A 27,556-nucleotide genomic window follows, 5' to 3' on the forward strand; every position below is an offset into this window, starting at 1 on the left:
CTAACATATACACATTAAGCAAAGCTTTCTTCAGATGATGAAAGTGCTGCAAAGCATGCCTTGAAATGTCCAAGTTATGATAAAAAAAAATGTAGGTTATATTATGTAATACAATTTAACATAAGAAATAGTACTAGAAAGGGACATGGTAAAAATATGCCAAACTATTAAAGGTGCAAATAAGACATTTCTGACAACCACCATGAACCATGTGCAGTAACTTAGTAATGAGATAAACATGTTTAAATGTCCAGCACAGACACCTGCAGGAAATGGGGTAATGTGATCTCTTGCCAACACATCACTCAAAACAAATACTGAGGAAACTTCATCACCAAACGACATTAAGTTATTTCCAGAGACATATCTGTCAGCCAGGCTTTGGGGTACAGGAAGGCCTTTGTGATGCCAAGATGCTACAGATGGGGCTACACCAAACCTAAGGGATGGACAAGCCCCACAAGGGCATTTGCTTTGGATGCTATGATAACTCAGAAGTCAGCAACCATCTGGTGATGACACTCCTTATTACGTATCCAGAGTCAACGTGGCTGGGAATGGTGGTGCCCACCTTTGATCCCAGCATGCCAGGCCAGAAACAGGTGGACCTCTTTGGAGTCAAAGCCAGCCTGGTTTACCAAGTGAGTTCCAGGCTAGCAGAACGATAACAGTGACATCCTCTGAAAAGGGCAATGGTGGCATGTAAAAAGCATAACAAAAACAGACACAAAAAGTACTCCTGATTGTGAAATAACAAAAGTTGAATATTAAAACACCACAAGCTTATATAAAAACGGTCACCTTAATACACGTAGCTTTTAAAGGACATGAAAAATGAAAAGCATGAAATACAGAATTGGACACATTAAAAATCCTCACAACATATAAGGACTGACAACTTTCCCACTTAGAAATTACATAAAAAAAAGTTTAATATTTATGCCATGAAATTGTCTACTAGATTCCCTGTATGAATATGAAAATGGTCAATAGTTCCAAGGGGGGGTAAAGCACAAAAGGGCATAACTTCGTTTTTAGAATTAGAAGTTGATTTTGTAACTTTCCACCTTCTGCCCTTTTGTTTCCTGAGTAAACGAAACAGTCATGTTGATGGGAAATGGCCTTGTATTTGTCATCCCATGGCAGAGGCTATCCACCTTCCCTCCCAATTCCCACACAGCAGGGCATCTGTTTTCCTCATAACAATTGCAGGCCTTTCTGCTGGCTACTGTGGAAGGTGTGGAGAGCTGCCTACAGGGTGAGGCTGCCTTGGGCTCATGGGCACTGGGTACTAAACTTTCCTGAGTCCTCTTCAAAGCACTTCCTACTATGATGTCATCTGCATTTGCAGAGGACCTCCGCCACCCCTCTCTAGCTATTATTTAAGGTCACAGTGGCTAGGCACGTTGATTCTGAGGCAATGAGTTAAGGTCATTTTATTATAAATCAGATTAGTTGAAGCAATTACTTCTTTTCATGTGCAAAAGAGGTGATTAGTCTAAGGTCTCTGGCAAAAGAGGGGAATAAGCTTTGCTGTCCTGTCCTCTGGACTTTACTGTTCCTAAAACAATAAACCCTAAAGTGAAGTATCTAGCTATAGAATAAAGGTCATAATCTTGCTAAGAGAAAAATCCTGTTTATTGTAAATCATATCCTACACTGCATAAAAGACAATGCAAATAAGTTGTTCACACTAAAGTTTTTCACATGATTTTATTAAAGAATGATGACCCTCCCAGAGTCCAACTCTGAGAAACAGTGAACTACAGGACACCAGTACTCACTTTCGTGGGCCCGTTTCCATTAATTGCCACTGGCAGGGTTTCATAAAATGTATTCTTCACTCTGCTTTTACCATTTTCAAATTTTAAAACGACTTCATCTGGGTTAAGAAAAGAAAAATTTTTGTCAACTTCAAACATACATAGGTCTTCGGATTTCTGAGACAAACTCTCACACTTTTCAAAGCACACAAACCATCTTCTGCAGACCCACAGTTAGAAAAGTCGAAGGGCAGTGCGGACAGACACAAGGTAACCCCAACCAGATGACCAGATGCTTCAGCGCTAAGCTGGGCTGTCAAGCCGCACAAAGTGGACTTGCTGGCCGCTGCCTGGTCCCGGGCAACACGGCACCAGTGGTACTACTACAACTTTCCTCCAGCAGCCGACCCGGATGGGCCTGAAGGGACTTCCAGAGACTGCAAGCCGTGTGCATGTGCGTGTGCGTGTACGTGTGTGGTGAAGGCCCATTACCTGGCACGAGCAAGACTTGCACGCTCACCGGCCATGTGACAGGTCGTTCAGCTCGAAACTGACCTTCTGTGATGTCCACACAGACAGGGAGGACCATGAGAGAGGCATGGTGTTTGGCGTTCAGGCCTCTGCCCTCGCAGCTCTAACTACTACACACCTTCCGTCCCAAACCTGCTCACGGTGCGGGCAGCACCGCGCCCTGTGCCTACTCTAGCACAATCTTAATGTTCAAGCTAATAAGGCGTCCACAGATAAAAATATTTTGACTTCTGGTACACAAGTTAATGCACTGATATATCACTGCCTTATGCATGTGTATATGTGTATCTAGAAAGTTAATGCAAGCAAGGATACTCACACGTATGTACATGGGCATTCTCTGTGAAGATGTGCTTACTCAGGCAGGTGTCCACAAGTTCTGCACATGTACTCACACACATGCAAGGGTGTGCACAAGCAATGTGCACACACTGTACATTTACTCACAAGTGTGCAGGGGTATCCCCATGTTCTGTGAGCAACGGATGACAAATGCACACTAGTGGACACGGATGCCGAGTGTGCAATTACGCGCAGGTGTACGCACGTCGCCTGTACGTACGTCACTAGTGTGCACACACACGCATCCCGTATTTGCACTCACAAGTATCCAAGTATGTTTGTTTGTGTGCCCACAGATGTACACAGGTGCCCATAGCCTCGGTGAGGGTGTCCTCACATCTATACTGGTGTGCACGTGTGCTTTTTGTGAGTATACTCACACATGCAGGAGTGTGCATAGCTTTTGCAGATACTCATAAATGTACAGTCCGTGAGAGTGTGTTCACACACACGTAGGTGTGTGTGCAATACTCCTAAGTGTGCGGATGTGTGCACACACTCTGCAGGAGTATACACACACATGTGCTGGTGTGCACAGCTGCTCTGTGGGCGGGAGTGCAGACGCACTCTCCCTCTTCCTCAGTCCCTCTACAGATGCTAGCAACTGACTCTTATTAAGTCTCAAGGACCTTAGCTAAGCCTTCCAGGGAACTCAGGACCCAAAGAGCAACGTGTCGCAGAGACGTGAGTAACTCCCAACGACCCATCCAACCGAAGCGACCCAAGGCCAGCACTTAGCTCTTCGGGTGAAGAGCTTTCCTACAGGGACACCTGTCAGGTTAAATTCAGGGTTTGAACGCTTTGGACATTTTAAAAGTCACGACCCTAGCGAGAGTCTCAAGCAGTCTAGCACAGGAGCGAATGCTGAACACAGACAAGCACATCTACGAGAAGAGAGCGTGAGCATCTGTACCTGTGGCTCCGTTCAAGGCCTGGAAAATTTTGCATTTGTGGTCCAGCGTGATGTTCAAAGCTTCCTGAAAACAGGAAATGACACCGAAAATTACAACAGAAACAGCCAACAGCACAGTCACACTGATACAATGTATCTTTGCGGGGATGTACAGCTTAAAACACAGTGTACACGCACACCATTCTGGAAGTGTACACTGCACTGCTGGGGTACACTGCCCTGCAGGTGTGTGCTTGCAGCGTAGGTGCAAGCACTGTGGAACACGCTCACAGGCCCTGCCTCCCAGCCGACAGCGTGCAGAACTCACAATTCAAGACGCATTGCAGTTACATCCACAGTGCTCACAAAACGCACAGAACACCACTTCAGATTACTTAACCACATATAGAGCTGCATAGTGAAACACACTTAGATCCCATGGCATGTGTGTGCGCGCTCTCTCTCTCCTCCTCCCCGTCTCTCTGCGTGTCTATTTCTCCCTTTTAGTATGTCAGGCGGAAACAATAAATACATAGACAATGCACCTATCTTATTTAGCCCACTCCTGCTTTCTGTTTGTGACAATTACAGCATTTTTATTAGGAAACAGGCCCTGTCTCTGGGCCCCTAGAATCTCAACCCATAATCTCTAGAATCTCATGATCAATTCATCCCATGATCTACATTCCAAAGCACTCTTTTTTTTTCTCCCCCTGTGATGCATGTGTGTGTTATAGTATATGTGGGTATGTGTTAGCCTGTGTGTGAGGACACACGTATGAGAGCCAGAAATATCCACTATCTTTCTCCATTGCTCTCCACCTTAAATGTAGGCAGGGTCTCCCACTTGAATACGGAGCTCAACAATTCAGCTAGCCAGCTTGCTGCAGGACCTCCAGCCTCTGAGTCTCTGCTTGTCAGCACTGAGATTGCAGGTAAGCCTGCTTGGCATTTATGTGATACTCGGGATCCCAGCTTGGTCTTCAAGCTGACACAGCGAGTGTTTGACCCACTGGGCCATCTACTCAGCCTCTTTGCAGACATTCTTAGCCCTCCAACTGGGTATAAGATCCAGCGAGATCTACCTCACAGGACCAGGTCAACCACACGGTATCACAGCACCAGCCACCGGAAAATGGTGAGGCACCCTCGAACTCCAAGGCCCAAGTTTCACAGACGTGTGCCCATTCTAATGTGATATAGGTCATTTTTTCAAATCAAAAACTGTCTTTGGAATGGGCTTCTCCATATGCCATTTCAAAATATCAAACAAAGTGTTACCAGGCACAGTGATATAGAACTGTAAATTATAGCACTCCAGAGACAGACACAGGAGGATAAGGAGTTTAAGGACAGGCTACATGAATCCTTGTCATAAAAAATAAATAAGTAAATAAAAATAAAGTGTTATTGCTAGAACACGGTGTCTTAATAATAGATATCTGCTCAAAATTTGACATTATTGTCTGGTTTTGTCTTTGGTCTCCAGGCTCAGAAATTTTACTGTCTTAACCTCATTCTAATATTTAGAGGCCTGGCAGTGAGGACATAGCGAGGAAGTGTGCCCCCTGGTAGAGGCTGGCCCAAAATTTTCTAGATGCCTGATGTGCGTTTTCACATAATTTGGCAAGCAACGAGGTCTTAAACCTACTTTTTTTCCTCTCTGATGAACCCAATTTGGGCAAGCTGGACTCAGCCACTGAGAGATAATCTCATATCCAACACAGGGAGGGAGACCAAAGTCACCACCCAATACTTGTTCCAGTGGCTTACAGTGTTTCAGCTGTGAGGTTAACAAAACTAACTTGCAATTCACCTTCTTAAAAATCCTTTGTTTCTCAGTACTGTATGGAGGGAAATATAAAAAAAATCAAAGCGACCAAAACAAAAGAGAAACTGCAAGCGACTGCTCACCCTCTTCACTGGGTCGATGTAAATCTTGGTGTAGAAGAGCTGGTCATCATCGTTATCCTGCAGATTCCACTGCTGGACCAAACGGCTGATGAATGGCGCATAGCCAATAAAGCCTGCAACACACACACACAGCAGAGAGCTCAGGATTCGAAGACCGAAATGCAAGTCAACGTCAGTTCCGTGGAACAGCTGACAATGTTGAAAAGTCATGAGGTCTGTCTGACATATCTGTGTACGCTACAGCAGAGAGAAGATACCAACCACAATACAAAGCAAGATAGCCAAAGAGGCTTGGAAACACATGCATTCCTGAAGTTAACTCACTACAAGAACTAACTTTGGAAGGTTGCCAAGCAAAGCTAAGTGAGGAAGGAGCAGGGTAAGATGACATTCCTCTCAACCTTGTGAATTGATCTCTTCTTGGACCCATTGAAAAGGAAGCCCTGCTTCTGAATGAAGGAAATGTCTCCTCCTCTGCCAAGATTCCAGAGTAGGCAAAGAATGTGGGTTGTCACTGACTTACAAAAATCATGAAAAAAATTTCTATCTAGGGAACCGGGGGAATTTTTTCCATTACTTGAACCACTCCTGTGCCTGCTAGACTGTTTTTCTGGCTAGGTTTTATATGTCATTGTCTGGGAAAAGGATGTCTAAAATTGGAGTGTTTCCCCTTGGCCTTCAAGCCTGTGCAATGAATCTGCCAATGGCCTGTGTCTATAAAGACAACAGGCAACAGGATTGTTCTCTTAAGCTTTCCCCTGAGTTTCAGGCATGCAGCCAGCTGCTCTGCATCACTACAGATAATGCTCGCCAACACGCGCAGACCATACCCGTGAAACAAAGACTTTTTGTCCCTGTCCCTCCAGGTCCTTCCATACTTCCCCCAACACTTCCACAGGACCCCTGGACCTCTGCCTCATGCTTGGCTACAAGTCCCAGCATCTGTCCCAACCCACTGCTGGTTGGAGCTTCCCAGGGGACGATCAAGTTAGGCTCCCGCCTGCCAGCATATTGTCCTCACTGTTTTGCCTGCTCGTTTGTATGTGCGGCATGTGTGTGTAGGGGCTCACAGCAGCTAGAAGACGGTATCAGACCCCCTTGAACTGAACTTACAGATTTGTGAGCTATCTGACGTGATGAGGGTGCTGTGAACTGGTGAAGCCGCGAGCATTCCACCACAGAGCATCTCTCCAGCCCGACAATGCACTTTTAATTACTATGAATAATCTTCTATGATAAAAAAACTGGTAACATAATTTTCCAATGATTTATATTACTGTCTTATAAAAAAAAAACTGCTTCCTTACTCTTCTTCTAAGGACAACCATCCCTAAATAAGTGAGATTAAAATTACATTCATTTACATTCAGGATTTATGATTTTTCCCTATTAATGTGTTTTAAAACTAAATGGCATATATTCACTAAGTCATAAGTCACGTCCTTTAAATCTGTCACAAAGTGCCTCTGAAGCACTCTGTCTGCAGACACTCCCGCTCCCTGTTCTCTCTCTAACAATCCTGACTATAGACAGAAGCTCCGCACTGTCTCCCAGTTGTTCCCCGTATCAGACTGCTGAAAACGGGAGCTTACTTGCTAGTATCTGTCATTTCCACAGCACTGTAAATCCTCTGCAATTCCCCTCAGTGGCTTTTTGCTGTCCAGAAAAAAATGTGTACCACAGGATGCCAGGTACATGCCAATTCCAGGAAAAAAATTAATGGACTAGAAAATACAGCCTATACATCTCACATGGGACACATGTCGTCCATCCTATGTGGTTCTGCCTTCTGTCTATCTGTTCACATTAATCTCAGCTCAAGGGAAATGTGTGCTCTAGCCATAACGTGTGTGAGGTCAAATTTTCTTTCATCTTTAAAGTACTGAGTGTGATCACAGTTTTTTAATGTTTGGTGACTCACCTGGACAGTGCATCAGTTCTGCACACTCAGACACCATCTAAAATTTTGGCTACACATGTCAAAATAAGTAACTTAGCACCAACAGACTTAAAAACAGGCCACACTAACAAGTGACTGCTTTTTAACCATGTGATTACAAACTGCACACAAACTTTCTCAAAGTAAACTTACTAAGCTGAATATCCTGGACCCAAAATTCTCCCAATGAACTGTAATGAGAAGACTTGAATTCTCACTTGCAAAGCCTTGATACACAGATTAGACACGAAAGGACTCAGGGAGTGTTTCTTCCGCTCTAACCTGCGCATGGGCTTTCAGAATCTTTCCTAGCAAGACCAGGGCTGTGAGGCTGCGGAACTTGCTGTCTCCTGCAGCGTCATTCATACCTCCAGAATTCAGGTAGCGTTTCCCAATGTGCACCACAGGATACTTGTCTGCCAGCCGCTTATCTGGCCACAGCAGCCCGTCAGCTGCAAAGACTATTTTGTGATTTGTCTTTTGGAACTTTTTCAGGAGTTCTTCAGGCCCACCAGCAAACACAACATCAAAACTGTTTAAACACAAACAAATAAAAAAACAAACAAGCCTTAAAATGCATGTTTCAGAACCTAAAGCACAAAAACTCAGAAATCACTATAAAAAAATATAAGAATTTAGACTCAACACAAGATTAAAACATGTTTAGAGAACACATCAGAGAACCTCCTCCCAACTCACATCATACGAACTACATTTGATGTTGGTTTTGCCCTATCTACACTGACAAATGAAACCTAAATATAAGATATCTTTCACTATAATAGATAATAACTTATCTCCAAAATAAAAACTGTAAATTGGTGTGCAAATGCTACTATTAATATAAATTAATGTCATGGGCATAAACACTTTTAAGTTTCCATTCTAACAGCCAAATATTTCAATGACATGTGTACCAGTTCATTATTACCTCTGATAAACTGGTCTTGACTAATAAGTCTCACACTGCTGTCAGTATTAATACTTGACACACTTGGTAATATGGAATCATGGAATCTTTATGGGGGGGTGATTCTTTTTTTATTAAAAGTTTATTTTTTATATTAATTATAGTTTATTTACTTTGTATCCCAGCTGTAGTCCCCTTTCTCATTCCCTCCCAATCCCATCCTCCCTCCCTCATCTCCTCCCTGCCCCTCTCTAAGTCCACTGATAGGGGAGGTCCTCCTCCCCTTCCCTCTGACCCTAGCTTGTCATGTCTCACCAGGACTGGCTGCAATGTCCTCCTCTGTGGCCTAGCTAGGCTGCTCCTCCCACGGAGGGTAGGGAGGTCAAAGAGCTAGCCACAGAGTTCATGCCAGAGACAGTCCCTGTTCCCCTTCCTAGGGAACCAACTTCGACACTGAGCTGCCATGGAATCTTAACCAGACAAGTTCATCTTTTTAATGCTCTGTGAATTTGAAACAAGGTAAAATTAATTTAAGGTCTGCAGTTTTATTGATTTTTCCCCCTGGTCTTTACTTTTTAGGGCTAACTCACCAGATCACAACTTAACAGAAAATTAATTGTAAAACAACTCTATCAGGAATGTAACCTCTCTGCAAGAAGCCTTAGCCTTTTACAACCTCATTCTACCTGGAGTTGTTTTTACATCCAGGCACCCGAAAGATAGTATTTGCAGAGTGCTAAGCTAATGCTTGCATTAGATGGCAAACATGGAGGGCAAAGCTCATGCTCTGCTGACACTACAGAAGTACTGTGAGGACTTGTCCTGGAGGCACACGGCTGCTCCATCTGTGCTCTCTAGCTGTATCTACTGAGGGATTGGATATGCACATGAAAGACTTAGTAATTTATTTTTTTTCTCATTTAATTTCTTTTTTTTATTTTATTTTATTTTTTTTTATCAGTTACATTTTATTAACTCTGTATCCCAGCCATGTCCCGATCCCTCATTCCCTCCCAGTCCCTCCCTCCCTCCCTCCCTCATCTCCACCGTGCCCCTTTCCAAGTCCACTGATAGGGGGGACCTCCTCCCCATTCATCTGATCCTGTTTTATCAGGTATCTTCAGGACTGGCTGCAAAGCCCTCCTCTGTGGCCTAACAGGACTGCTCCTCCCTTCGGGGGTGGGGAGACCAAAGAGCCAGTCATTGAGTTCCTGTTAGAAATAGTCCCTGTTCCCCTCACTTTGGGAAACCAATTGGTTACTGAGCTACCACAGGCTACATCTGAGTGGAGGTTCTAGGTTATATCCATACATGGTCCTTGGTTGAATGTCAGTCTCATGAAAGACTTAGTAATTTATAGTCCACTGTATTAAATAACTTTTAGCGTAAGTTTTATGTTCTCCATTAGGCTGGCAGAGACCATACCTGCCCCTCTTCTATACTCGGGCCTTGCTTATGTGTAGGCTGAGCACATGGCTACCCTGCTTAGAGTGTACTATGAAGGAAGATGCGCAGCAGGAGCGAGCCTGTCCAGCACCGTTGAAGGGAGTAGGACACACAACCACCAGGCCCTGTCCCCCGAAAGAGCTACTGCCTGCATTGCTCTGCACTTTCCCTTGCACAGGGAACCAGTGCTTGCTGGCAGAACACACCTTACAGCTTTATAAAAAAAAGAGCAGCTGAGTGAAAAACGCGTTAAAAATTGTACAGCTAAATTCTGTGACTCTGCTAAGCAAATTTGGTATTTGCTAATTTCTTTTGAGACGAGAGTCTTACTTCATAGCCCAGACTGCCATTGAACTTAAATCTTCCTAGCTCAGCACCTGAGGGCTGAAAGTATTGACTCAACAACCCACTCCCTTCCCAATTTCTTTTTATTATATCTAAAAGTGGTGTTGAAATCAGGGAATTTCTTTTCTCTTGAAACTGTTCTAGAAAAGTTAATCAGTTACTTTTATCTCTACTATTTTTGCACTTCAAAATTAAATTTCTGTTCCTGAATACCCAGATAGGCAGACTGACAGAGAAAGACTACAGACACAAAAGTACATATTGGAATTTTTTTTTCTTTCCAGAATCAATAGGCAAGATGTTGTTAGCACTACAAAAGTCCAGCACAGTGTGGAATTGTCGTCTGCCTATTGCAGTCTGACTGCAGCTTTGCTGCTGGCCCTCAGAGTGTGCACACCAGTCCTTTAACAAGTAAACGCAATGACGATTGGTTATTAACTGGAGGTGGGACTGCTTAGAACGCAGGGCATAGGAAAAGTCAATGCACAACGTCTGTGTGTGTGTAAAAAAAAAGCTTTAAATGTATATGTATATTTTTAAAAAGCTTTATATCTCAATAAAAGTATTCTGAAATCTGAAAATTAACTTTTTGGTGTATTTATTTAAAAAGTAAACAAACTAATACGATTTACAAGACAAAACAAATACATTTTCTAGTATAACTGACTTCATCAATTCTATTCCTAACATAGCTGTTTTATTCCAAAGTAGTAGTTGTTAATTGTGCCTGTGTATGTCAGTGTGTATGTGAAAATAAGACCAAAGATGAGGCCAAAAATTCAAATTCTGAGTCAGGCATAGAGGGAGACTCAGTGGAAGCCAAGATAGTTTCTGAAAACAGTGAAAAATATAAGTAGCACTACATACTCAAACACTTAAAATGAGGGTAGGTGTGAAACTCAAGGTACAGCATTGGCCTGAGGTGAAGAAAGCCTGGATTTGGTTACAGATGCCTTTTGGAAAGTGAATGTTTTTCATCATTGAAATGCTAGTGAAGCACAAAGATAAAACTGTATTTCAGACTACTAATAAAGTCAATAGCTTATAAAATGAGGCACAATGTTTAATTCGCTAATATAGCATTTTATAAAGATTACTTTTAAATACAATTCTTTTAAGGTAAACTAAGAAATTATTTTCACACAATTCAGGTAAGAATATTACTTTGACTGAAAATGTAAAATATTTTCTTTTTGAGAAAGAGTCTCATGTAGCCCAGAAAAAGGAGGACTGTGCCAAGGAAGTCCAGGCTGGCCCTAAACTCAGGCGGACGCCAACACACACAACTAAATAGGTAAGCCTGGTGAAATTTTTCCTATTTCATTCTAGCAGGTGTCATTTCGTTTGCTTTCCTGGGGCGGGGCGTGGGGAGGAGTCTTTGTGTCTATTTAAAACTTCCCAAAGGGAAGAAAGTTTTTCTACTTAAAATTATTTGAGCCACAAAAATGCTTAAAAAAAAAAAACAAAAACGAATGCACAGAGGTCATAAAAATAATTCTCACAGGAACGCAGTCCATTTAAATACAAAGAATAAAATGAAACTTTCCACATTTCAGCACGGTAAATATTCCCAAGTTCTGCAAAACCCATAAGGTTGAACCCAGACATGTCACTGTTCTATCTCCAACAGGTCATTGAGACTTTTATGAGTGTTTGTCCTTCTGTGTTATTTTTGTGATACTTTCAGCCACACAGTCACCAAGACTGGATGAAAATTCATCATTCACCCTGGGCTCATCCTTCTTCATGACAGCTGCCGTCAAAACCATTCTGCAGTGTCTTGCTGATCCCACCCTATAGGACCTACCACTCAGTTCCTCTCCCAGACAGCAACAACCTATGCTGATTTACGTACCCTACAGGCTATGCTGGCACCTCCCCAGCGATCTGCCAACCCCTGCCACACACACACTGCTGGCCCAGGGAGTCTGAACTCTCCTGAAGGTACCACACCCCAGAGTCAGTCACTAGTTTGCAGCTGTGGCCTAAAATAAGAGTCACCAAATATTGACACTGGCCTGCGGAAGAGAGCTTGGACTCTGACGGCCACATAGGCTCTGTCAAACAACTTACTTAGTTCTGCCAGCCTAGCACAAAAGCAGTCACAAACAAGGCATGAGCAAATGAAGGTCCTTGAATTACAGAACAGTGCTTGGTCATACAAGAGTCATTTGTGGATGCCTTCACTATAGAATAAAATCTAAATGGACCAGGCTCATATTAGTAACCTCCATTTACTATCCTGTTCAGAAGCTTAATCTAAAGCTTTTTCCTGTGAGGTCAAGTGTGTCTTCATAATTAACATCTACTTGGCCTGGATTTTTCCAACTGGCCCCAAGCCATTTGCTTTCAAGGCTCATTTCCACTGTCAGGTCCTCTAGACACCAACATGGCAGAAAAATACCATTTCCTTCCACTTAACTCTCACTATCCTTTCCTTCCCCCTACCCACCCAACTGTCCATTCTATTTTATGCACCTAATCAAAAAGCATCTCTTATCCCAGTTGCATGGACTCATGCCTTTAGCATCTGTAGAGACCCCTAGCTAAGGATTTTGAAGATACTCAGGAAATGTCTATTGAACAAAGGAGTGAATGAACCAATGAATAAATTATACTATATCTAAACGAGAAGTAAAAGCTACTGGGCAGCCAAGGAAAAAGGCCACAGAAGTACCCCCCTAACCTTGTTTTTCTTCCCTAATCTAGTATGTTACTGATCATTACATGCATAGAACTAAACAAAAATTTTAATCATCTGAACCATAAAGTATAGGCTGAAATAAAGTCTAACAAAACTGGAACAGATGCAGCCCACACCTGAAACCTATGTATCTTAAGTCTCCCCTCAGATAAAATGTTGGTATTTCTGATAAACCCATAATGCAACAGTATTGAACCTTTAGTATCTGCAACATAAATACACACACACACACAGCATTTTAGTTGGTTGAAAATACCCACCCAAGCAAATTTTCAGACTAAGCCTTTATGAAAAACTATCAAATAAATGTTAGTAATTTGGGATGGAGGAAAAGGAAGCTGATGGGTTAACATGGGCTCTACTTCATAAGCAGAACATTACTTGATGAATATGCCCCCTAATGAAGGTACACTTGTAGGGTGTGAAATTACCACTAGTGCTGAAGAGAGGCAAAGTCAGTGCAGCTCTATCTATCTGGAAAGCCGCTGCCTCCTGACCATTTCAGAAGGGTGCAAGTACAGAAACCACAATGCAGAGAGGGCAGCCAGGGAGAGAATGGGGCAAATCTCAAAGCCGCATGCTCCTCAGCACAGCCTCCGGCCAGACCAGAATCTCTCCTCGTTTCTTGGTCTGTCCCTTACACTGTAAAATGATACGATGAATTAGATGAAAACTTCTATCTTGTTGGAGTCATCTCTGAACATTAAAACTTTCAAATAATCGGTACAAAGTGAGTATTCATTCACTCAGTAAAGAAATAAGGAATCTTTTGGCTCCCTTATGTGTCAGTTACAACACATAGAGCATTTAGAACTTGGGTCTCTGTCCCAGCAAGGCCCTCAGTCCCTACAACCAGTATCTTATTTTGAACACAGTGATATTTAAAGCTTCTAAGCTAAAGTAGAACAAATTTCAAGTAGGAAATTTGGCTTGTGAATACATATGTAAAGTGCAAGCTTGTGCATGCACACGTGCCCTCCACACCTACCAGTCACAGCTATCATACATGAAGTTCTGCCCATCGCTAACGATGAAATCCTTTTTGTCTGCACACGTAAGCTGTCACTACTTCCAGGGAAGGGGCATCACCAAATAAACCTGCTTTTCTCAATAAAACTATAGGATTGCTTCTACAACTTTGCTCTCAAGAAAGCCAAGCTGGTCCACTGGCACATGGCCAATCCTGGCAGTACCTAGAGACACGGGTCCTTACAATGACTTAAAGCTCATCCTGACTATACCTAGAGATGCTGGGCCTTCCTCAAACCCCGTCTTTTCGGCTAAGCTGAGTCTTAACTACAATCCAAATGAATCAGACTGACTTGCCTCAGGCTATGGGTGTCTTATAATGCCCCTCTTCTGTCAAAAACAACTGCCCCCCCCCCCCGACTGCCAGCTCTCCAGCACTAAAACTCAATGAGCAGGGGAGACAGGAGGCTTGGAAGGGAAGCACAGAGAAAAGCAGGTTCCCCAAACTCACAGAAATCACTGTGAGCTTCTATGTGGCTGCTTGTTCACAGACTTACCTGCCTCACAATCAAATACAAATTTGCTTGTGTCAGGCTCATCTGTGCTCAGCATTTAATCGAGATATTGCAGAACGCATATTATATGTGGACAAGGATGTATTGAACAATGTAGAAATCTATATGGCGCATATGCTTTCCTATGCCCGCCACGTCACAATTTATCTTTCAAGAACATGTACATAAAAGAAAATAAAGTTTTTGTTTGGAATCAAAAAATTATAAGTATAAATGATACAAGTATTGAACTGACACGTCATTATTTCTATTTTTAGGTCAAAGCTGAGGCCATCCTCACATATACTTTTGTCTAAGAACCATCATCATCTTGATTTTCATCTGCAAATAGTGTGTCTTCCCACTTGGAAATTGAAAATAAGAGATTTAAGGTGACTTTACTACACCAATGAGGAAAATTCAACAGGATTTAAAAATGAAAGATCAGTGCCAACATTATAAAAATGAAAAAGAAAGATAGAAAGAAAAGTATACGGTGCAATCTGGTGTTTTTAAAATACGTAAGGAGTTAAGGAAAGATGTTAAATATTTCAAACGGATTAGGAGAATAAGGCAGTTAAGCAAAATGGTATCTGTGGGCTAGGGGGATGGTTCGATGGCAGAATGCATGCTTTAGGTGTCTATCCCCGTGGATTTCAGCCCAGGTTCAAAAGTAAATAAACGCAAAGAAATGTAGGCACAAAAGGCCCTTTGTTCTTGACAGCACAGGGTCTGTCTACCTTGTACTTGCAACTTTATCAGATATTTTTGTTAGGGGTTAAACTGAGTTCATCTGGTTGTCTCCCTCAATTGCATGCTCAAGTATGCTCTCGACTGCGCTTCTAGCTCAAGACAAAAACGAATTTCACAAAAATGTTAGACTATGCCATGCTTTTTCATTAGTTGCCATAACTCATCACCTTTAATGTATTACAAGATCGGCTCACTGTGACTTTTCATGCATAATACATTTATTTTACAGGGAAAATTTTCTGTTAATAAAAAAAAAAAAAGTTCAGTGTAAAAACAACCTTGCTTTCAAGTTGGGGCTCAGAAGCAGAGGCTGCTCACTAGAGAAGTCAGTTATAACTGAGGAAAAAAATACTTTTTACACTAATGACTCTGTCAGTAAAATAATTCAACATTTAAACTTCAGTTATACATTTTAATCTTTAAAAGTAATATAATGTAGACCGAAAAGCCCACAGTGTATTTATTTCTCTTACCATTCAGTGAACAAGATAATCAGATCCTCCTGGCTGGCATACTGTTCCATGGCTTGTTTCATTAATCTCACCTTCTGGCCGCCTCCAATACTATTAATCCCATCACCACCTCTCCACTCTTGCCCTTGACCAAGAACCTATAAACGAAAGCAAGAATTCATCCTGAGGAAAATGACACTGGTGACAACAGCATAAAAAGGTCAACAGTAAATTGTACTAGCAACCCACCCTTTATATATAATCAAAGTACAATGCTAGAATGAAAAGAATATTAATGCATAGGCAGGTCCTAATTATTCAGTGCTATCCACCAACATCACACCATTCCAAATAACATTCCTAATAACATTGCAAAAGTTGATTCTAACCTCTAGAAGTAGACTCAAAGCAATCCCCGTATTATCTTATTCTTGTCTTTCAGACTTAAATGAAAATGGAGAAACCTTACAGCTGGCCTGTTCGATGTGGCGAGAAAAGCTACAAGAAAGTCCCTATGCTCAGAGACGCCTAGACTGGGCTCTCAAGCAAGGACACACAGAAAGCATGTAAAAAGAGACCCTTACTTCTTTTGGCAAATCTTAAGTTTGTATCAGTCCGAAAGTTTATTAAGAATTACCCAATGCAGGAGACACCTAAGCACAGCTAGTCTGGGCTAAACAGGCACTCGAGTCTTCAGGTTCTGCCTCTGCCTCCACCACTTCACCCTGAACTGTAAGTGGTAGCTGATGCCCCTGGCTTTGAGGGAGAGAGGTGTAACCAACACGTGCCCCATCTCCCAATACACAACTAGATCTGGAAAATGAAAGGGGAATGAAATTTCAATGAAAACAAATGCAATGGACACAACCTTTCATGTTTTACCATTGACATAGCTGTAGTAAAAGACATTTAAAACAGACCGAAGCTGGTGTGGAGCTGGATTCCAGCTGGGGCAAATCTACTGAATTACCAGTGTTTCAGCTGAGAGTTCTTCCACAGTCCTCTGTAGTCCCCAATACTGGGCCCACTGAGCCCAACTACATCTGAGACCTATCCCGGCAGAGCACAGGGAGGAGCCATTGTCTCATGGACACATGATGAAAGCAAAAGACTCCCGGGTCCACTCTGTGACTCACTGACCTTAAATGAACCTGAGAAATTTCCTTTCTAATTCCTTTCAAGTAATGAAGCTCTCACTGGTATAAAGTACACACTTTAGAAACCTGGACCACCTAATAGGAGGACAAAGAGAGTGCCAAAATTTATAGTATTCAAATGGGACTGGCCTCTAAGATATGAGAGGTTAGAGCTATGTACTCTAGGACAAGATTTCCTTAAAAATAAATGAATTTTGCTCATAAGTATATTTCATCTCACTTTGGTCACAAAATAATTAACAGCATACCACATGGAAATTTCTTATCAAATGCTTGCACATAAGAAACTTTATATTCTCTCTTCAAGTTGATCCCTGCAGATTGGTCCACTGAGTTCCAACCATATTGCACCCTAATTTCTTTGTACTTACAAAGTGTTTCCCATCAATGCATGTTAACAGTATTTCTCATTTACTTCAAAATATTTCTCACTTATCCTCTTTAAACACGTTAATTGTTATCACTAGAGCTCTTTCTATTTTATTTTATTTATTTATTACAATTTATTCACTTTGCAGCCCCCTTCCTCATCTCCTCCCAATCCCACCCTCCCCCTGTTCACCCTATGCCCCTCCAGTCCACTGATAGGGGAGGACCTCAAAGATTTAAGGATATATCATACCTTCACAGTATAATTGAAATATTTGGCTGAATTCATAAATCGGTGGAATCCATCATTTTCTTTTGTTGCTACAGTTAGGACTAATAACTTATCTGTAAAGAAATAAAGAAGAAAGTTTAGCAAAAAATTAAATGCTGTTATTCCATACCTCACTATGGTGATTAAAAACTCATCACCCCATGAGAATGCTTTTGATTACTTAAACAAAGAGCTACTGAAAAACAGGCATTTAAAATGTGCCATTTTACTGCCCAATGATTAATCCATGTAGTAAGAAATTATTTTAATGGTAAAATAAAGTTCACTAGTAGCTCAGGAAAAACAGGTCCTAAATAGAGTATTTCACAAATAGAAGAAGAGTTTTCACAAAATGTCTATTTTATCTGTAAGTGTTGAAGCTTTTGTAGATACCATTTCATCAGCCAGCTCCACTGTTACGTATAAACCATCCCGGATTTAAGGCATATTATCACGTAACTTCCTAAGCAAGCTCTATCCACTCAGTATTGACACATAGGAGGACTTAATTGCAAGACTAATTTTTATTCTCTAAAATAGACTGAACAAACTGGAAAAAAAAAGTCTTGCTTCCCTCCTAATTTATAAGTTCTTACATTAAACGTCTTAAAAGTCATCACATTTATATCACTTACTTATTGTGTAGTTGCTTAAACAGTAATTGGAACAAAAATCGGTGATGCCAATAACAGCTTCAGTAAATATGGAGCTTTTAGTTGCCTTTCATAATGTCTTTTACTCTAATATAGGTTCTTCTTAACAGAGGCAAGTGGACTAAGGATCTATTTACAAATACATATAAAAGCTGCTGTAGAAAGATGGATAGTATTTATCAGACAAAAGGGCACTGGAAAATTCATACAAGTTCCATCCTCTGCACAAGCACTGGGGCATTCCTGTTTCCAGAATTTGGAGCGGTCATGGGCTACAACTGAGCTACCACCTCAGCATTGTAAACCCCAAACTATCCTACTTAATTCTCCATGATACAAGAAAACTAAGAGTCCTGCAGGACCCCTGAGTCATACACAATCTCTACTCGGGGGATTAAACACAAAATCTAATACATATGACTTAATCTCACTTTTAATATTTCAAACATGGCTGAACTGATTAATGATTTGGCAAGTCACTATTCCTAGTGCACATTAAAACAGAGCCCCAGATCATAGGGGAACAAAGAGCATACTTTATAAGGGATCCTTTTTCTTGTAATGATTTCAAAATATTTTTTTTCTACATAAATCAAAAACTGAACTACAAGTTCAAAGATTTGATTGGACAGAATGTTACATTTACCATTGCCAGTATAAATTAAAAACAAAAAAATAACCCTCACTAGGACTCATAATTTTACAAAACCGTCAGGAAGATAAAAAACGTTAATGAACTCAGTAACAAACTCACAAATGACATTACCTATTGATCATGACAAATAAAGACTCTTGTTGCTTCCAGACTGTTGCTAATAACCACTAAAACATGTACACAGCTTCTTTAAAGGCAGGTGTATTTTGCTGTTACCCACAGAAAGCTGCCTTTTCACCTGCATTTCAGTATCACTATTAGGAGAAATGAATTTTAATAATTAATATTAGATAAAGGGAAACAAAGTGCTGATGGGAACTACCCAGAAACTTTTGACAACCAACTCAAGAACCCAACTTAAGGGCAGAAGACATGACTCAGCAGTTAAGAGCAAACTGCTTTTAGACTCTTCGTCTGTTTCCTAATACTCCCCAGAAACTGTAATTACAAATTCATTAGAACAGTTAAAATTTATGAGCACATTAACTCCTATGAGACTATATCCAAAGAGTCAAGCTGTCCTCAACCGTTAACTAAACCAGGAAGTTTTTCATCATTTAGTATGCTGTCGATTAATGAACATTTTAAATTCATTTTCAGTTGATACATAAAAGCATAAAACTGTAAAGCCAGCTTGTTTTCAGTATTTAAGGTGGTCTCATTTGGCAAAGGCTCACAGGGCCGAAAGCAAACTGTGGAATGTCATGTGTGAAGAAAAGGAATGACAGGCCAAAGGCTTCCCTCTTCAGAAAGGCCTGCTTGAAAGGCTGGTCCTCCATGGAAAGCTGGATCCCAGATACTGTCTACAACATTTTCGAGAGAGACAACTCTATTCCGAAGACTTGCGCAGTCTGCCTAAGTGGTCCACCGTGGTTTGTGGTGAACACCTGATTTTCTGTCAGGTTTTGGAATGGTGATAAGGAGCATAGGTATGTCAGCCATCCGCAGTGAAAACAGGGCACCCAGTCACTAGGATGCTTCCCCTGTTACCAACATTTCATGCATTCTAGCTGGGAAGCTGAACCCATCATGTTTGACTTCACCAGGGAAGACTAGGAGACCCCTGTGTAGCTCCCCAGTGATCCGCAACTTGCGTTTGCTTTGTTGTTTTCAGTTGTTGTTTTGTTTGTTTTGAGACAGGGTGTTCTCTGTGTATCCCTGGCTGCCCTGGACTCACTCGTAGACCAGGCTGACAGCAAACTCGCAGAGATCCGCCTGCCTCTGCCTCCACGATTGCTGGGATTACAGGCATGTGCCACTGGGCTCAGTGGCATTTGCTCTGTAACACCCTGATGCACTCAGATCTGAGGATAACTAGTGCTGACCTAGTCCTCCTGGCGCATCCTTGACAGCTAGGTGTAGGAAGGACTCTGACACCTCAGCAAAGCTACCTGGTCAATTATGTGATCTGATTGTTCTGTCATTTCAAGACTCGGGACGCAGGCTAGCCATACAGAGAAGACTGCAAACAGACGCCAGAATGAGATTCATGCAGAAGGCAGACATACCCCTGTCCTCCACTGATGGTCATTTCCTATCAGTGTAAATTATCACGGCAATAGAAGAATAAACCCACTTCTTATAAAGGAAACAAAAAATGCCCTAAAAAGAAAAAAGGGATCCTAGGATCCTGTAGCTAAGTAGTTACCAACTTAAGACTAAATTTGGGATACAAATTACATAAAAATAAGGTATTCTATGGTAGGGGTACTAGAGAGATAACCCAGTGGTTAAAGAAAAACTGTCTTCAACTCCAGCTCCAAGTGATACGATGCCCCTTTCTGGACCTAGGGAGCATTCACAGGAATGCATACATATAAATAAACAATAAATCTTCAAAACATATTTTCCTAAGTCTTACAGCACCATTTCATTGCTAAGCACTGAGCCACACCAACGGTCTCACTGCAGTGTAGGTTGCTAGGGAGTACGTTTTATTTTTGTGAAACTTCTGGAAGAAATCCAAGACAAAAGGGTGTCAAAAGCAATCCTCATCATAATTTCAGCAAGAACAATGGGCGGCAGGGGAACGTTTTCATCTGCACTTCCACACTTGACTGCATTGATGGAGGACAAACAGTCTACCGAGAGATGTGCTAGTGGCGGGAATACGGATTGGCTCTCCACCCAACTCCCTTTCCCAACACCCCACCTGTAGATATACAAGTAGGAAATTCATGCACAAACCAGGATAAGCCAAGCACTAGAGCAGCGTATGCACTGTGGGGTGGGAAGGGGCATGTCACCAGCTGTTCGCAGGCAGGCTGTATGAGGGATCATCTGTCCTAGGGAGAAGGCTGTGAGTTCTAGGAAAACTCTTCTAAGAGCCAGATGAGGCAAATTGACTAAACCTCCAAGAAGTGATAAACATCACTGAGGCCATTGTGATGGATCTTCCCAAATACTTCAAACTACAACACATTTCTACAGACTTATTTCAATTAAAATTGAGCACATACTAGAATTAAAAATTTTAAAACATGTATTAGATTTACTCTTTCCCTTACATACCATTTTTTAAATATATATAAATATATATATATATATATATATATATATATATATACACATAGCCATTTGTCTTGTGTATTGTTATAGGTAGCCACATGGTGATTGGAAGACAAGGTAACTTTCAGAGAGCTATAGAAGCCTAAAAATATTCTCAAAGCATGCAAGTAGATTATTCATATTGCAAATAAAAATCATAATTAGTATATTTATAGTAAACGATTATAGGTAAAGATTGAAACTACAGCCGCATGTGTGCGCCTTATCTCAGCTGGTCTGCCCGAGCCCGAACCCTAGTCCCCGCACAGCCCCATTTTCACTCCAACAAGATGAAAGAAACAATCATGAACCAGGAAAAATTCGCCAAGCTGCAGGCACAAGTGCGCACTGGTGGGAAAGGAACTGCTCGCAGAAAGAAGAAGGTAGTTCACAGAACAGCCACAGCAGAGGATAAAAAACTGCAGTTCTCCTTAAAGAAGTTAGGGGTAAACTATATCTCTGGTATTGAAGAGGTGAATATGTTTACAAACCAAGGAACAGTGATCCACTTTAACAACCCTAAAGTTCAGGCATCTCTGGCAGCAAACACCTTCACCATTACAGGCCACGCTGAGACAAATTAGCTGACAGAAATGCTTCCCAGCATCCTTAACCAGCTTGGTGCAGACAGTCTGACTAGTTTAAGGAGACTGGCTGAAGCTCCGCCCAAACAATCTGTGTATGGAAAAGCACCACTTGCTACTGGAGAAGATGACGACGATGAAGTTCCAGATCTGGTGGAGAATTTTGACGAGGCGTCTAAGAACGAGGCAAACTGAACTGAGGCAACTTCTGAAGAAGGTGACATTTGCAGAAGTTACAGGGGCTGCTATTTAGTATCATGACTGCTTTTTAAAATGCTTTTGTTTATGGATCTGATAAAATCTAGATTGCTAATATTTTTAAGGCCAAGCCCCCTGGACACTTCAGCTCTTTTCAGGTTTTGCTTATACACAATTCATTCTTTGCAGGAAACTAAACTGAAGAAGCCCGGGAATAAAGTTTGGAAAACGTTAATAAAATTCTTTGCCTAGTTAAAAAAAAAAAAAAAAAGATTGAAACTACAAAACTCTATCCTATTATGAGATGTAATTTTTAATATATTTGTTGGCTACATCATATTTTGTGTCTATATATGTCAATATATGACATATATGTTATTTATGTCAATATGTCAATTATAATAAGAATCACTTATCACAGAAATAAAAATGAGAAAGGTTGGCCATAATACACTTACTAGTTTAAATAAGTTCATGCCCTTGTTACAACATAATCACATGCTTAAGAAAAAGATTCATAAAACATGAGCCACATAACTTATTTAATTTGTATAAAATGCACTTCATTCACAATTACTTTGTAAAAATACCTCACGAACATCCAGTAACCCCTCATCATTGGTATAAGCCCACACTTTTGCTTCTCTTCAATTAGTTGGACATGAAAGTTAGAAGAGCCCAACCTCAATGTGATGAACAGCAGGAAGAAAAATGAAAGGGATCTACTGCCCCACATCCATACTAATCCCTTCCCAGAAACATGGAAATAAAAATTACACAACGACTGGATGACAGCCAAAAACTATACACAGAGATCCAAAAAATTCCTTTCGGGGTTTATACTGTGAAAACAAAATTCAGACACCAGAGAATGATCACGCTAAAAGAGTTTCAATGCAAGCAAGTAAAACCTGAGTTAAAAATTTAAAATGAAAAACAAAATAAACCAAAAAAATAACGACAAAACAAAACCTGACAAAGTTGAACACAAGATCAAAAACAGCCAATACATGCTAACACAAGCAAAGAAAACAGTAATCTGTGAAACAGTCTTGAGCTGTGTCAAGAAGCATTGATGGTGTGAAGTTTAAACAGGGTGGCAAAAGATTTGGAAGTCATGCCATATAAAAATAGTTGAGGGAACAAGAAGTAAAACTGTTTTCTACTCTAGTCAAAAACGAGGGAGAAGATCAATGGAATCAACCACCTTTTGTTTTACAGTAATTCGTTTTATTTAAGAGGAAAAGGGGAAAAAAAGGGTTTTCTGTATAACTTTAGAGAGCTGGATGTGATGGAAGAGGAGTAATTAATTGAAGAAGATACGTCAATACCAAGAACAGTAAGAAGTATCCAAAATAAATGGGCTACGTGGGAAAACTAATGTGCCTCCTATCCCTTAGATAAGACAAACACAGAGCAACTTTCCAGAATTTATGCAGCATATCTGATATCTCCACAAATTACAAAATGTGAACCCAAGGTGTAATTCTAATGTCAAAGGAATAAAGAGCTGCCAACCACCCACCCCAAAGAAGAGTGGGCATTAATGAATCCGAAGGCTTCAGAGAAGCCAACAATCTCAAAAATAGAAAGATGCACGAGAAGGATGAGAATGCTCTTTGAGCAGAGTGGAGTAATGCATCTGCTGGCCAAATGCTTCGTTCATCACAGACTGGGAACCGCCTCCCCAAAATCTGGAAGCAGATCATGGAACTTGTTGAAACACATTTGACATGTTACAACCATTCCATGTTTTATACAGGCACCAAATACATTCCACATGCTCATATGCAAGGGGCACCATATAGGGATGAGGACAAAAAAAAAAATACAGATAACATCCATTCCCACCAGGTCACACATTTGTAAAAACTGATCTGCAGCAGACGCAGAGGTCAGTTTCGGCAGTGCTGGGTGTCAGAGACAGCGCTCTGTGAGAACGTTCTAACTAAAAGAAGATCCAGAAACATGTGCTGCTGAAATTTGATGAAAGCAAAGTCCCGAACTTCACCTACTGTTGGTCCTCCTTCCAAGGGTCCATCCTGTGGGTGAGGACGGGGGTCCAAGCCGAGGGGTGAGAGGCGCTGGAGTCACTACACAGACACCTGGAGTGGACTGAATGCAATCTGAGGAGAGGCGGATGCAGACTGGCTTATTCCTGGCAGAGGAGCACATTATATAGCTTTGGGCGACCAATGGGGTTCCTGCATTGGTTGTAGGTCTCCCAGCAGGCTCCTCAATGTCACGCCAGGCACCCTCCGCCCTATTACCACCCTACTACCTCAGCAGTCAGCAGAAGTCGACTCAGGCCGTGAGCCCCAAAGGTCCCTTGCCAGGAATGCCACAACTTACCATCTTCAGTTACAATGGAAGAGCTGTTTCTCTATCCTGCATTTTTATGAGAACACTACGGAATTACTTTTAAAGGGTTGCGATACCAGGCCTGGAATGTTGTTTCTCGGTTCCTAGTTAGACTGCTTATGTGCTTATGTAGCACGCTCAAGCCTGGCTTCAATTCTACAACAAACATAATGAACAGAAACAGGTGATGCCGCCCCCCCCTTTCTACCTTTTGTGTACAGATAAGTCCATTAAATTAGGCAGCAGCTCAGCCTCACTCCATCTTTAAGGTTTTAAAATGCAGCATCAATTTCCGGAAGTCAGAATCTTTGTAAGACCTTCCTGCTGCTGCTTCAGTTCAAATTATTCAGAAGAAGTTGTCATGTAAGAGATCACTAAAAGGATGAACTGGCGTATTAGATGATAATTTGTGGCTATAAAGGTAACCCCCAAATGACTCATAATGCCATCTTTCCAGATTGAGTCTCGGGGGAATTACTACAGCCATCTCAAAAATCATCTGTATCCTACACAACCAACCATGACACTCTCATCTTGCTGAAAAAGTTACCAGATTTTGAAGTGTTTCAGATAGTCAACTTCACTACTCCAAGCCAAGATTTTTAAAAATGTATACATAGGGCTAGAGGATTCGTTCAGTGGTTAAAAGCACTGGCTGCTCTTCCAGAGGTCCCAGGTTTGATTCCCAGCATCCACACAGTGGGGCTCATAACTTGTAACTCCAGTTCCAGCAGATCTGGCACAGATCTGGCCTCCGTGGATACAAGACTCACAAGTGGTGCACAGACACATCCAGGCAAAACACTCACATACATAATTTTTTTTTAAAACTTTGTTCCTTCTTTATAGCTTAGATTTTGGATTATATGATGAAATTAAAGTATCTTTTCAGACGTCTGAGTAGTTCCCACAAAAGATATTAAGGAAAGTGGTTCTGCTGGCTGCTTCTGAAGAAATCCCGATGCCACACAAGTGGGCATTTCATATTCTTGTACATGAACACAATCTACGTACTAATCTGTATTTTCCTTTTATGGGTTTTTGCATATATTTGAGCTCTTTTCAAACAGAACATGAGAGCATTATTTAGTTTACATAAGCTATAACTTATTTAGCCATTATGCTGCGGACTTAGTTAAGCTATTTCTAAAACACTGCTATCCTTAAAAAGATTTAAGAACATTCAGTTGATCCTGATGTACATAAGCTTTTACATGTACACTCTACCTGTACAGTAAGTTACAAGTTCAATTCTATTATTATTTGAATGTGCAATGTCCCCAAAAAGGCACAAAGCAGCTGGTCTCCACCTGTTGGCATGGATTTGGGGACTCTAAGAGGTTAGGTCAGCCTAGAAAAAGCCAAACCAGAGAAGTGGCCCTTTGAAAGTAATGGCTTGGCCCTGCTTCTGGGGCATTCTCAGCCAGCCTTTTGTGAAGAGCCAAGGTGTCACTCACCATCAAGCTGGAGTCACTCCTTCTGCTATCCCTTCTCTGCAGAGATACACTGAGGTCCTCTGAAAGAGCAGCTGGCATAACTCAACCCTCCCTCAAGCTGTATGTCAGGAATGTTGTCCCAGCAGCAAGAAAATTAAGGAGTTCAGAAAACAGGTTAGAGAACCAGAGTATGATAAACCAGCCATTAGGAACTGTTCTGTGAAAGACCTTCCAGTAGAGACACAGAAACTCTAGAATTTTGTGAGCAGGGATTCTGACAGAAGCATGGGCAGTAAAAACCATTCTCATGAGGTTTCAGGCAGCGACAAAGAGTACTACAAATTGGGCTGGGGGCCAGCCACTCTACGTTCTGCCTGTGTCCTGGACATCTGAATGAGGCTGATCTCTAAAGCAATGAACTTATTTACTTGGCAGGATAGTTTATTGACAGCCTAGCACTCAAGTCTGTGGCATGATGGTTACTGGCTGCTTTTGGTCAGGTTTATAAAGACACACATAGTAAATGTCTACTCATAAGCAGTAGGTTAATCAAAGTATTTTACTTTAATCCATTAGCCAGGTATCAAAGAGATACAGGATGCATAGCATACATGGCTTGTCTCCAAGCAAAACACTTAATTTGATGTACAGCTCCCAGAGACACTTGGTTGACCTTAGTGATATTCGTGTAGCTTGTCCCTAAGAAGCAATCACCACACTTGAGACTATTTAACCTTTACCTGAAGAACACGCCACCCTTATTATCAGTGTATGTGCTTTCCAATTTTAAGTTCTTCTGAAAAGCCGGTCCTTTTCTTTTTCTTTCTCCCACCAGTCACCAGCCCTTTTGTCACATTCCAGTCTTGAAGCTAGAGCTAAAGTACTCAAAAAGCCCATCCCAAAAAGCCATGTATGCCACATTTAGTCTTAGCAGGGCTTACCAGTCTCAAAATCTCCCCACTGTGAATCCCACAGGAAGCGAGGCAGCTAACCATTTATTATGCAAAATGTGTTCAAAAGAAGAAAGTCTAAGCCACAGATGTAAACACTGACATTTCCATCTCATTGACTGTTCTCTGTCCTACAGGACGTCTCCCAGTTAATGATACATGCAGTGAAACGATCATGTTATTCATTCTTGGAACACTAAAGCACTTGGCCCCCATTTCCATTTTTGTTTTTCTATTCCTAAGGATAATTCAGCACTAGTAGTAATAATTTACCAACTGGTTCCCTAATCTCAGGTATGACCAGTCTTCCATTCATACGATATATCTGTCAACCGGTTTGCAGGCTTTAACCTGTGTTAGAACTACCCAAGGCCTCATTAACCATAGATGCTGGGTCACAATATTCCTTTATTAATCAGGGGACTGATTAATAAAGGTGAATGGGAATCACATTATAAACTACTCGCCCAGGTATGCCAGCAAGTATCCACAAGGAGATGCTACAAGACATAAGAGGAGGAACAAGAGCAATCTGGACAGAAGAAATAAACTGTTAAGTGATTCTTGAAGAAATGATAAGATTTAGACAATAACAGATAGAGGTAACAGAATCCCATCCTCTGCAATGAAAGAGAAAAGAAATGGTTAAAGGCATTCAGTGCGAGGCCAAGATGAAAAAGACCATGCAGAGTTCTGAGAAGTGCCAGACCCTGTCCAGGGAGGAGGCTGTCTTATAAGGTTTGCAAGTGAGAAATAAACATTCTATAGATGCCAGAATTCCACCAGCCTCCTCAGTATGTGTTGTCCTCTACCATGTACCAGGCAGTGTCCTAAAAGCTCAGTAAAAGGGAAAAACAAATC

General features: G+C 41.4%; 1 protein-coding gene and 1 pseudogene across 2 annotated transcripts in view; one reads left to right on the forward strand and one right to left on the reverse strand.

The window, feature by feature from the left end:
* The window catches only part of Plod2 (procollagen-lysine,2-oxoglutarate 5-dioxygenase 2), a 70,807-nt gene that overhangs the window by 20,372 nt on the left and 22,879 nt on the right, over positions 1–27,556 (reverse strand). For both annotated transcript variants that reach the window (XM_021642337.2, XM_021642336.2), the window contains exons 2-7: positions 17,294–17,385; positions 15,536–15,672; positions 7,750–7,913; positions 5,443–5,555; positions 3,550–3,613; positions 1,785–1,882 (exon numbers count right to left, since the gene is read on the reverse strand). In XM_021642337.2, the coding sequence (XP_021498012.1) occupies positions 1,785–1,882; positions 3,550–3,613; positions 5,443–5,555; positions 7,750–7,913; positions 15,536–15,672; positions 17,294–17,385 (668 nt within the window). The remainder of the gene's footprint in view (positions 1–1,784; positions 1,883–3,549; positions 3,614–5,442; positions 5,556–7,749; positions 7,914–15,535; positions 15,673–17,293; positions 17,386–27,556) is intronic.
* On the forward strand, positions 21,441–22,083 carry LOC110551633 (transcription factor BTF3-like; annotated as a pseudogene).

The sequence above is a fragment of the Meriones unguiculatus genome, chromosome 6 (genome assembly GCF_030254825.1).
Source record: "Meriones unguiculatus strain TT.TT164.6M chromosome 6, Bangor_MerUng_6.1, whole genome shotgun sequence".
Lineage (NCBI taxonomy): Eukaryota > Metazoa > Chordata > Mammalia > Rodentia > Muridae > Meriones > Meriones unguiculatus.